The sequence below is a fragment of the Sciurus vulgaris genome (genome assembly GCF_902686455.1).
Source record: "Sciurus vulgaris genome assembly, chromosome: 18".
Taxonomy (NCBI): domain Eukaryota; kingdom Metazoa; phylum Chordata; class Mammalia; order Rodentia; family Sciuridae; genus Sciurus; species Sciurus vulgaris.
This window is the reverse complement of record NC_136479.1, coordinates 31389896-31402944: the sequence shown is the minus strand read 5'-3', so window position 1 is coordinate 31402944 and position 13049 is coordinate 31389896. Positions and strand designations below refer to the sequence as shown.

Genomic DNA, 13049 nt, shown 5'->3' with positions numbered 1-13049 from the left:
GTGAGAATGTGGTACTTGTGAAAGCTCTGAAATAGTGGTAATATACAGAACACCCATCAATACCTACTGTATTTCTGTACACCTTTTAGCACACTGGAAGAGTCAAAAAGCACATGCCTCCTGGTATAGCAAGAAGTAGCTCCAATATAACATAAAGTTGTGCCCTTCCATCTTGCAAGGAGATGCTTTAGAGGACAGCCAGTCAAGTAATGGCAGAATCCTTGGCACCAACTAGATCTGTGACGAACTGCTGGTGCTAAGGTGAAGGTAGACTAACCTGCATGAGTTCAGCACGCACAGGCTGAATGTGGTCATAGAGGAAATCAGGTTGTAGGTTGTCCACGCACAACTCCAGGGTCCTCAGGCCTTGGCTGACCAATGTCTGAGACCCATTGAGGGCAGAAACCAAAGGATCCATCAACATAGGCAGATAGGGTAAGAGAGAGCTCAGCCGCACTGGTACTGTGAGGCACAGTTCCACAAAGAGGTCCTTCATGTGCTGCTTATGTAGTCCACTCTGCAACATGTTCAAACCTAAAACAGGGTTTGGGGCCATCAGAGAGAAATGTCACTTTCCAAACACACGTCAAAGTTAGCTACATAAAATCTCTAGTCCACCTTTCTTTATAAACACTAAAGTTACAGGAAGATAATCTGTGCCCCTGTAATATACTCTTAATATTAGATAAATCTGCTCTGTAACTGCAGCAGTCACAATCTCTTGCAGTGGTATCAGCAGGCTTCATATAATTACTATAAATTATATGATGCTCTTTTAATGCAATATCATAAACCATTTTTTTTTTTTTTAAATCACATATGCCTCTAATAAGCCCAATTTAAAGACAAGTCCAGTATGATGTGTTCCTTTGAAATTTAAGGTTTACAACCTGACATCTTTTTTCAGTCTTCCTGTAGATCACAGTTGAGGTCAGTGCTCTAAAATAAACATTTTTTAAAAATCCACTCATTTATTATAAATGTAAAGGAGATGCCTACTTAAAAAAAAAAAAAAAAAAAAATCAACCTCCACACCCTTGACAAGCATTACCAAATACTAAGCTCCTTTCTACCTGACATCTTCTCATTGAGGACAAAAATCCCCAGAAGGGTGTTTCCAATTTATTATCCATAAACATTTAATGGATCCAAGATGCCCTTTAGCTATACATCATGAAACTATTCCTAATTATAGGATTCTGGTTATGCAAATTAGAAACTAACTAGGAAATATAAACTTAACTGTACATCAGCTTTATAACTTGCCTCTTTTTCTTAAAACCACTTTCTTTCTGGACCTGATTTAGATAAACAGTAGAAAAATGCAACCAAGTTACAACCAAGTAACCAAAAGCATCTAGATTTGGAAAAGCCCATTCCTATCCCTTCAAAGCCCCATTGCCATTTAAGTACAGAAGGGAACATGCACACAGGTCCCACCCAACTCCCCAGAACCATGACCTTCACCAGGTACAGAGGACAACCAGACACATACACATACATAAGACCAAAAGAAAACCAAAAACCACTACTCTAACCTTGCAGGAGGTTTGGGAGAAGAGGCAAAAATTCCTGATACAGGAGATCATGGCTACCTCCGCCAATAGAGCGGAACAATGCCCGCAACAGCAAGAAGTAGTTGTAGGGCTCCTTGGCAGTCTGCGCAAGCTCCATGGAGCTATTCACAATCTTGTGCAGGTGAGGCTGTGGAGGAAAAGAGGCTCATTAGTGAGCTCTAAAAAAGGAGCGTTTACACCTTCCAGACTGGAGCCCAATGGGTCACTACAATCTAACAGCAGTCAAAAGCAATTCTGAGGAGTGTGTTACAAAAGAGAAAAGAAGAGCTTCCCAATCCTTATTTGACTCAAATTAATTTCTCTTAAAATATATGAAGTAGGAGGATTCCAAGTCCAAAGGCAGTCTTAGCAACTTAGGGAGACCCTGTCTCAAAACAAGGAGGACTGAGGATATGACTCAGTGGTTGAGCACTCCTGAGTTCAATCCCTGGTACAAAAAGGGATTAAAAAAATACACACACACATAGACATATATGTATATATATGTATATGTCTATGTGTGTGTGTATATATATATTGGTTTCTGCCAGTCTGGCTATGAAAAAAAGTATTTAGAAGGTTCCTGTGTTACTAAGTGGTTACGTGACGCTGGATAGATAACACTACGCAGCAAGAACCAAGGGTCTGCCGGTTCTGGTAGATTATGGTCACCCCTTTTAAAGGACTACATAATCACACAAGATAAAAGAAGCCTATTTCCTATAACACTTTAAATGCAAAAAGTAACCTAAAGCAACTGAAACATCACTGCCAATCAAGTAAGACATATACCAAATGTGAATGAACCTAAAAAGACAGGGTTTGGAGGCTGGGGGTGTAGCTTGGTGGTATTGCACTTGCCTAGCATGTGCAAGGCCCTGGGGTCCATCCCTACCACCACAAATAAAAGAAGTTAATGATATAGAATTTTGGAAGACTTAGTTGAAAAATGTGTTCATGTAGGTTCTCTTTAATAATAATAAAAATATTAGCTTATAAGAACTTTAATCAACATTTTAAACCAGATTAGCCTTTCAGTTTATACTTCTAATATTGCTTTTGACATGTCACAGGTGAAGTTTAACATGAAATCTTTCTGTATGCATATTTCAAGTGAATAGCAAATAACAGATACACTTACAAACTTCTTGCACATAGCATGGCATGTATATTTTACAAAATAAACCAACTATATATATATTATTCTCTTGACAAAAAAGTTTTAAGGAATTCATCCCTTTAGTAATTTTCTTGAACAATATTCCAACATCCTGATGTTAGGTTTGTCCTTTTAAATAGAATTTTTGTTTTTTGGGTACTTGGTCTGTGCAGTTTTATGTAATGTTGGCAAGCAATTGAAATATTTGAAGACAATGAATTACAATTAAATATTTTATGACCTTAAAAAGTGAGTACTTTCGTTTTAAATTAACACAAAAGTAACATTAAGGTTACTGACAATGAATTACTGTATAACTGGAAAAAAGCAAGGAAACCATTCTGTAAGACTGATTACCCCACGCTTTATATGATCCTCTATCAGTTTACTTGTTTATTCTTCAAAATTTCCCCTATAGAAAACATCACTCTGCAGACACCTCTGGTGGTAAGTCAACTTTCTACAGGAACTAAAATATTTTGCCACGAGTAGAAGTGAATTTTAATGAAGTTTTTGTTCTATCATCTGCTCTTTTCAGTGAGTGACATCACCATGGGTAGATTTTAGCACTTACAAGAAGAAAATAACTGATGAGATTCAATTATATAGGGTTAGTCATTTAAAAAAAAAAAAAAAAAAAGAAGAAGTGTGGTAACACAGATCTTCTGTAAGATAATTTAGAAAGGACTAAACTGGTAAGAATTCTTGATCTAAAGTGGGGAGTGGAATAGCCCTAAAATGTGCTATTTACATATTGTCACAGAGAGCTGAAGAGAGAATAAACATAACCTAAATTACACAAATACATTTTTCCTTCTAAATTCTTTTGCATCACTTAATTTTTAAAAAATCAAAACACAATCCTATTTTACTGGTATAATCCAGAAAAAGGAACTGAGTTTACAAAAGAAATGTGGGAGTGGCAATACTAATAACACAGTTGCTTACCATAAGAGTTCTGAATTTTTCATATTAAGTTATTAGAAAAACATACTGAGCCCTGCTTAGAAACATATGAACTGTTTTTCATACTTGGTCCTTATTTGCTGCAAATCTTTATTAATCCAAAGAGCACTTTACACTTATAAAATAGTCACTACAGTTCTTGTTCAAAAGTGAAAACCATTAAAAAAAGAACAAAAAGACCCTGAACAAAACTGCTACTCAGATCTTAAGAATTACCTTCAGCATTTGCTCATTTTCAGCTGCAAACAGGGAAACTGAGCCAAAGACCAACTTAAACAGTTTGAGGTACAGGTTGGAGAGCTCCACATTGGAGCCCATCTCTGGCAGACGATCCAGGAGGTATTCCACCAGAATCGTAGCAAACAGAGCAGAGGTAGTAGGATTTGCCAAGAAGGAATTGGCAACAATCTGTCCGAACAAGAAATACTTGTGAAAAAACAAAAACAAAACAAACAACACCCTTCCCAAAGCAGCTTTAAGACAAAGTACCAAGCTTTCCAAAACACAAAGCCCGAGTTAAACCTGTAACAGACAGGCCAAAGAGTAATTATTCACCAAAGGGAAACTAATTAAAGCCCTGGCTGAGCCCTCAGGACCCAGCTCATTTGGAGCATTCACCAGTTACTGTACCCTCATGTCAATACCAAGAGCTAACGTTTAACACACATTTAACTTCTAATGAGAGGGACTCGTCACAGATCTTCTGAAAACTTTTTTCAGACATATGTTTTAATATTTCTCTGAATATGGCTCTTGGGTACTTTATTTTTAAATCCTTAAAATAAATGAAACAAAGTTTTCAACACAAAATATTTTGAAGCGAATGTCAAAAGAATGCAAAAAGGTCCTTTATACCTGAAGAGCATAATTTTTTGAAATTCTTTCCACCATGTAAGGGACTGTAGTTTGAAAGATTTCTTTAAATGTTAAGGGATTCATCATGGTGAAGACACCAGCAAAGTGTTCCAACACCTCCTTCTCCTCCTTCATTCTAACAGTCTGGCAGTTCGCTACTCGGATGTATGTTTGCCCATTTCCTGCTATCTGGACCTAGAATAGAGGAGAATCACCCACAGGCATTAAAACTGAACTTCCATTACAAAATCATATCAGCGATGTACCTGAATTAGATAATAAATGTTCCCCCCTTAAATTCTTCTTTCTTAGCATTTTGGAAAATAATTTTTAAAATAGTTTAGGCATTCAGACCAGAAACTAAAAAACAGTACATAAACCTAAATCTTATGCTTCTATTGCATTCCATTTACACCATCCCCCTCAAAAAAATGCACACACTCAGACTCATAAACAAGGCTTCCCACCAAAAGATGCAATGCTAGGTTGCACAACAAAAGCAAACCTGGGCATACAGATACCGTGGACCATCCAAACAGTCCCCGTTCCATCACCAGCACCTCTAATCCTAAGAGGCGTCTTCCACACTCAACAGTCTGCTTGGAGGGCACTTCCTTACCTGATAAATATCTAAGGCCTGCATTGCATACTTCACAAGTTTTATGTAAATCTGAGTCTCTTTGGGTTGTAACTGCTTGTTGGGAATGAACTGAGCTTCTGGAAAAGAGAGAGCATATTAAATTAACATGAATAAAACCCACTCTACTAAAATGTCAACTGTCCAAATAAGTTAAGAGCAGAATTACCACCAGGTGCTTTACATGAAGTTATGCCCCACGTGATCGTCTTGACACCACAGACCAAGGTTTTTACCAAACTTCGACAATCTGTAACCTGGAAGGTCTGCTTGTCTTCCTTGTCCTTTTCTCCTTGCTTCTCAAAGGGAGGCACAGGGGCTGGGGTCACAGGGGTGGCTGGGGTAGGGGGTGGGGGTGGGGCAGGTGTGGGAACAGGGGCCGGGGAGGGGGCAGGACCAGGGGCTGCAGGGGCAGTGGGAACCCCAGGCAGAGCTGCCTCCACTGCTCCAAGTTCAGACTGAGGTTTGCACTTCTTAAAAATGGCAGAGAGCTGATATCGAGCGATGGTGTGGAATTTGAGAACAAAAACCTAAGAGGAAGAGAAGCCAGGTTAAGACAAGTTATTAACAGCTAAACAATCCTTTCAGATGAAGAAAAATAGAATGTCACTGAAACACCTGAAGCCATACCACTTGTCCTCACAAGAGGCTGAAGTCTCTGAGCACTCTTTGTGCCAGTCATAAAGGAAAACAGCATTTTCCTGGGGATTACTACTTATGTTTTACACGGGAAGAGCCTGGCTCAGGTAAGTAAGTGACTGGTCTGACGAACAGAACCAGGATTTGAACTAGGAGTGCAGGACTAGCTCTTTCAGAGTCGTCCTATCACCCTCTGGCCTCAGGAGTCATTCTTTATCCCTCACCCAGGCACTCACTGAGATCTCCCCAGAGATGTCCACAGTTGAGTTAAGCCACTTGGCTACTATGTCCCAGAAATTAACTTTTTAATCACTTGCCAGGATCCTATGAGCTTCACATCGGCTTTATTGTAACATTCACAGCAATTCTATGAGGCAGATGCTATGATCACCCCTAGTTAGAAGATATTAAACTGGCACAGAGAAAGGCAGTTCACATAAGCACACTTGGTTAATGGAAGGGGGAGTTGGGATCAGAACCCAGGTGTTCTAACTCAAGGGACAAAGCTCAGCACTCTGCTGTCTCATAAACTCTCCAGTAAAGCACTTGTGTTCAGTTTGGCCACATGCAAGACAAAGAGCACAGGACAGACACTGCCTCTTGGGAGCCAGTACCTCCAGCATCCGCATGAGGACATCCCTCCCATTGCCACTTTCTTGTTCACTCTTGGAGCGAATGCAGTCCACCAGGTTCAGCAGGAGTTTGCAGGACATTGTCTGGATGCTGCTGGGCAGGGATTCGTCGTCGATATTCTTAGCAAAGAGCTGGACGGCGAGGGAGAGGTCACTGAGGGGCAGGTGCTGTCGAACGTGGTGCACGAGGTCGGCCAGCGTGCTGTAGGCAAGGGGCCTGTGGGCAGAGATCCCCCCACTAGTGCTTATTCCCCTGTGGCCACAGCATATATCACTGTCTGCACTTGGAACACCACCACTGAGAACTGCCCAGAGGAGCCAAGGAACTACAGGAGCTAGTGTGGCCGCAGCAGGTCAGGGAGGGGACAAAACGCAAACATTTTATGACAAGTGAGCAAAGCCAAATCATGCTTGAACTTGTGTGCTCTGGACAAAAGTTGGTTTTTTTCTAGGGACAAAAGAGAAAGGATTTCAAGCAAGAGTGACATAATCTGTTGTCCAATTCCAGCCAAGTTCAACCCCAAACTATCAAAGAATGCCTTACTTAATATTTTGTATAAAAACTATAAGGAGTCTACATCGTATTGAAAGCACACTGCACATTTCTCAAAGATTCGTCACACCTCCCTTATTGGAGGCAAAAAAAAAAATCATATTGATTCATTTTACATTATAAAGATGACTGTTAACTTTCTCCTTTAAAACTATTACCACACTACATTTTTACTTTTTCTTAAAGTGTAAGAAATAACATACACATGTATTGAAATAGCACATGGTACTCCATGATTGTTTTCATCTACCAGTTAAAAGTCAATTTAAATTTTCAAACAAGTATTAGAAATAAAGATTAGAAGGAAATAAACTGAAATATTAGCAATATTACTTGAATTCTTTGTGCAGGACCAATGGCTTTTTTTTCCTTCTTTCTTCTTGGTAGGTTATAAAATATTCTTTTTGTTTTTAAAAATTTTTTTTTGGTAGTTGTAGTTGGACAGAATGCCTTTATCTTGTTTATTTTTATGTGGTGCTAAGAATTAAACCCAATGCTTCACATGTGCTAGGCAAGCACTCTTTCACTGAGCTACAGCCCCAACCCACAAAATATTCTTTTTAACAATATGTATTATACAAAAGAAAACAAACCTAATCAAGTTTCTACATACAATTTAAATCAAGACAACTGCTCTGATTTCTACTTTAAGCAAAGGCATGAAACCTAAGCCTTTCCAAAATTTTCTACTATTCAAATTCAGTTAAGTCAAGACCTAAGCCCACATTTGTTGAAACACTCAGATTATTAAGTGCCTGTAATCGCTGCCCCTGGCATTTACCCTACCAGATACCCTGGGTCTAATCTCATACCTCAGAGTCTCTCGAGCAGTATATCCTGAGCCAATTAGTATGGATTCATCAAACAGCTTGTCCATGCAAGGAATGAACTCTAGGAAACAAATACATAGGGTGTACGTCACCAACATGACCAAGTAAACATCAAATCACTTCTCAGTGCTTTCATAGAAGCCAGTGGGCAAGTGATCTAGACTTGAAAAGGGCTAGAGAAGGGACCAGAAAGTCACATGTACCATTCCAGGTGAAGGCACTGGCTCTGCAGGGACAAGCCACCTATCCTTGAAGATGCAGTCAGGGTCATTTCAGTTCAGAGAATGGACTAAGAATAAGCCCAAAAGGCTGTTTAGATTCTGGAACAAGTCTGATATATAGCCAGCTTCAGTATGTAAAATAAAGCCCATTTTTCACCAGCGAACAGCTACTGCAAGTCAAAGTAAAAGAAATGTGTACACAAGAGAGAGACATGCATACCCCTGGTTAACTTCCTAAGCAAGACAGCACTGGGAGGAATACTGAATGAAAGCAGCAAGAAGCAGACCCTTCTGAGGTGAGAAGGGAAATGTGGCCAAGAGGCAGGGAGGCACAGAAGATGCAAAGGCTCAGATGCCAAATGCTGGAAGAATGGCTGAGGGAAAAGTTAAAAGAAATTAAACTGTACAGCCAATGGATTCTAGATCCTCTCCACATCCCCAAATCAGAATCTCTGGAAAATAATGCAGAACTGTGTTTAAAAAGTTAAAGGTTTTCTCAAACCACTGGCTCTTCAGAATTAGTGTAAATAGGTTGCCATCTGATACTTTTCCACATGTCAAAAACAGTAAGGCAAGAGTAAATGCTGGACGGATGGGGAGACTGAAACTACAAGATTTTTTAAAAAATATTTTACGATAATCAGTTAGCATTTAATGGGGGTCTTTAAATATTTCTTTCATCCACTGAGAAGTGATACTGTTTCCTGTTTAACTTTTTGAAACTACTACCATGGTCTTCAAATAACATGTCATATAATATCTTGCTTAGGGAAAAACAAAACAAAAGCCAGGTGCACTGGTTTAGGCCTGTAATCCCAGCAATTTAGCGAGACACTCAAGCCACTTAACAAGACCCTGTCTCAAAATGAAAAATAAAAATGAACTGGGGATGCAGCTCAGTGGTAAAGTGCTCCTCAGTTCAACCCTCAGTACCTCTCCCCAAAAAAGTCAATCAGAAAAGAGACTTGCCCCCTCCAACCTCTTCCCCAAAATGGAAGACTCTAAAAGCTGAATTCCACATGTCTCACAGGGTCAAAACTTGGAAGGCAGCAGCTTGAGAAGCCAGTAATCCTGGCAAATAGGTGTTAACACAGACACCAAGCTTTATGGCCTCAAGAGAGGGCCTGGTTCCGAGTGGTGGGACATGGATTAGTCACCCAGAGGCATGAGAACTGCAGCACCGCCGTGGAAACTTGCCCGCAGGCTCAAAAGCAGTTCCTAGATCCTCCTCAACATGCAGCACAGATACTGGAAAAGTCACCTGAGAACAGCATATGGGCAGAATTTATCCATTTCAGAAAATGGATTAAAAAACGTTCCTCTTAAAGTTCTTCCATTTTGGTACGGTTTGGAGATGAACACACAAGGAAAAAAAACCATGAACCACAAAGAAGTGTCACCAAGCAGGGGATGCAAGTGCCAGGAAAGTTCAATTCCTCCATCTTAAGGTGTACATTCTCTAATTTTTGAAGAAAGTCATATTCTTTTGTGATATTTGCCAAATGTGCTGAATTTAAAAAGTGTGTGTGGGTGTGTGTGTGTTAAAAAATGTGTGTGTTTGAGTGTGTGACGGAGAGGCTGGGGATAAACCCAGGGCTAAACATGAACTCTATCATTGACCTACCCTTCCAAGTCCTCCCCACAAAAGTGAGTACGTGCTTTCCAGCTATATTCACACACTCATCACTATAATACAGTTTTGTTTTTCAGTACTGAAGATTAAACCCGGAACTTCTACCTAGGAAAAGCACTCTCTCACTAAGCTATGTCCCAACCCTTTTTAAGTTTTATTTGAGACAGAGGTCTCATTAAGTTGCCCAGGCTAACCTTGAACTTGCAATATTCAGCCTTTCAAGTTGCTGGGATTACAGGTGTGCACCACCACACATGACTATAGTTTATATTTTAATCACACAAAAAATTTGCACATTGCTATATTAACTGGTGGGCAAGCACACAGACTGTACTCTTCCTTTCCTGTTTATAAACTATGTAAGGAAGCCAAGTCTTGGTTTTTTGTCTGGTCTGATTTACAAACAGGTGGCACGTAACATATTAATGTGAGGGGAGATCCAAGATGGCAGACTACAGGGAGGCTACGTTCCTTGTGGCTCCGTAACTCCGGTTTCAAGCAGAGGATATCTATTTCTTGGTGAGGCAGTTTTTGCTGCTTATGGATCCCCTGCTGTTTACCCATTTGTCTACTGTGATCACCTGCAGTCTGCCAGCTTATTGACGCTTTTTTGAGTGCAGCTTGCTCACTGTCAGGCGCCTATCATCCGCCATTTGCCTGCCTCTTGCCTGTCCATCGCCTGCCTTTCACCTATCCATCACCTACCACCCAAGGTTCACCTCCCGATGGTCTGACAGCTACCAGCAGACTGACCATAGACCCCCAGTGGGGCGCCAGCTGCCTGCTGTTGCCTGGAGGTTCTCTGCCACAGTACCTGCAGGTTTGGTTACACGTGGCTGCCGCCATTTTGAGACAACAGCCAGGCCCCGTGGGACCCCTGGCTGGACTGACTGAGCTCCGTCTCCAGGATCCCTCAGCCCAACCCATCACCCCCTGCCTCCGTGGCCCTCACATCAACTGACTGCTCCCTGCCACCAGGACCTCCAGACTGACTGACTGCACCCGGCCTACAGTATCCTGTACCCACACCAAACACACCTGACCTCCAGGACCCCTGCCTGACCAACCGCACCCCGCCTGCAGGACCTCCGGCTGAACACGTCCACACCCGAGCTGAAGCTCCCCATTTGCCAACACATTTGGAAGCTAGAGAGGCCATCTTGGATAATCCTGGAAGCCGGAGCTCCAATCATTAGGTGGGGCAAATCCCATCCTGAGACGCCTGCTGGAGACTTGAAGCTCATTGTCACATATGTCACATACCTCTCATGCATCAGGCTACTGAAGACTGGGAGGTTTGAATACTATATGACTTCATAGTGTAGATTTTCTTTCTTCTCCTTATTGAACAATTTTAAGTTTTTCTTTACTTTTCTTACTCTCTTTTCCTTTTGTTTACCTGTTCCCTGTTCCCTCAGAGTCTCTTTCTCCCTTTTTGCATGCTAGCATCCAATTTCTTTTGATTACACTCTCAGCTTTTCTATTGTCTAGAACTTCTATATATTCTTTTCTTATCCCATTAACATCTACATTCTACATCCCTCTGCATCCTCTTTGTCCTTCATTAGAAACTGCAGACCTTATTGCCAATCTGTTTGTAATACTGAAGATAATATTTGAACTCATTCTGTTTATTATGACAATTTTGTTATTGTCCTCATAGGGGTTATTTCATCTAGGATTGCATAGTGTGAATTGGGCACTGCTAATATTAATCTCCCCTTAAAAAAAAGGTTATGGAAACCTATAGGGCCACTATAAGACTACAGGGGGAAATCTGCAATACCCCAGATCTGCTCTGCTAGAGGGGAAGATACATGAACAACATGAAAAAACAAGGGAAGAAAATGATCCAAACAAATCTAGATTCTCCTATTTGGGGGAGATCCAAGATGGCGGTCTAGAGGGAGGCTTCGTTCCTTGTCGTTCCCCAACGCCGGATTCAAGCAGAGGATATCCGTTTCTCAGTGAGGCAGTTTTTGCTGCTTATCGATCCCCTGCTCTTTACCCCATTTGTCTTCTGTGATGACCTGCAGTCTGCCAGCATATTGACGCCTTTTTGGAGAGCAGATTGCTCATTGTCAGGCGTCTATCATCCGCCATTTGCCTGCCTCTTGCCTGTCCATCGCCTACCTTACCCCTATCCATCACCCAACGCTCGAGGTTCACCTCCCGATTGTCCGACAGCTGCCAGCAGACTGACCGCAGACTGCCAGTGGAGAACCAGCTGCCTGCTGCTGCCTGGAAGTTCAATGTCACAGTACCTGCAGGTTTGATTACATGTGGCTGCTGCCATTTTCTGCCATTTTGAGACAACAGCCAGGCCCTGTAGGACCCCTGGCCAGACTGACTGAGTCCCGTCTCCAGGATCCCTCACAGCCCAACCGATCACTCCCTGCCTCTGGGGCCCTCACATCAACTTGACTGTTCCCTGCCGCCAGGACCCCCAGACCAACTGACTGTGCCCTATCACTGGGAACCCAGACCAACTGATTGCACCTGGCCTCCTGGATCCCACAACCACACCAAACACACCAGACCTCCAGGACCACTGCCAGACCAACTGCATCCTGTCTCCAGGACCTCCAGCTGACCACGTCCACCCCTGAGCTGCAGCTCCCCATTTGCCAACACATTTGGAAGCTAGAGCAGCCATCTTGGATAATCCTGGAAGCCATAGCTCTGATCTTCGAGTGGGGCAAATCCCATCCTGAGACACCTGCTGGAGGCTTGAAGCTCATTGTCAGGTACCTCTCATACATCAGGCTACTGAACACTGGGAGGTTTCATTAGTATATGACTGTTATACAGTAGATTTTCTTTTTTCTCCTTTTTAAAAAAAAAATTTTAAGTTTTTATTTCTTTACGTTTCTTCCTTTCTTTTCCTTCTGTTTACCTGTTCCCTTAGAGTCGCTTTCTCCCTTATTTACAACATCCGATTTCTTTTTACTACACTCTCACCCTTTCTATTTTCTAGAACTTCTGTGTATTCTTTTATTATCCCATTAACAGCCATATTCTTCATCCCTCTGCATCCTCTTTGTCCTCCATTAGAAACTGCAGACATTATTGTAAACCTGTTTGTTTTACCGAAGATAACATTTGAACATATTTTGTTTATTATGACAATTTTGTTATGGTCCCCGTAGGGGCTAATTGGTCTAGGATTGCATAGTGTCTGATTTGGGCACTGCTAATATTGATCTCCCCTTAAAGAAAGGGTTTTAGAAACCGACAGGGCCACTATAAGCCCTGTCCCTGTAGGGGGAAATCTGCAATACCCCAGATCTGCAGCGCTAGAGGGGAAGATACATGAACAACATGAAAAAACAAGGGAAGAAAATGATCCAAACAAATCTAGATTCTAT

The 13049-nt window shown here is 41.6% G+C and overlaps 1 protein-coding gene across 9 annotated transcripts in view; it reads right to left on the bottom strand.

Moving 5' to 3' along the window:
* TRRAP (transformation/transcription domain associated protein) overlaps window positions 1–13049 on the bottom strand; it is a 118833-nt gene that overhangs the window by 81984 nt on the left and 23800 nt on the right. For all 9 annotated transcript variants that reach the window (XM_079121199.1, XM_079121205.1, XM_079121201.1 and 6 more), the window contains exons 13-20: window positions 7810–7888; window positions 6427–6661; window positions 5343–5703; window positions 5156–5253; window positions 4537–4731; window positions 3898–4089; window positions 1539–1704; window positions 278–534 (exon numbers count right to left, since the gene is read on the bottom strand). In XM_079121199.1, coding sequence (XP_078977325.1) covers window positions 278–534; window positions 1539–1704; window positions 3898–4089; window positions 4537–4731; window positions 5156–5253; window positions 5343–5703; window positions 6427–6661; window positions 7810–7888 — 1583 coding nt within the window. The remainder of the gene's footprint in view (window positions 1–277; window positions 535–1538; window positions 1705–3897; window positions 4090–4536; window positions 4732–5155; window positions 5254–5342; window positions 5704–6426; window positions 6662–7809; window positions 7889–13049) is intronic.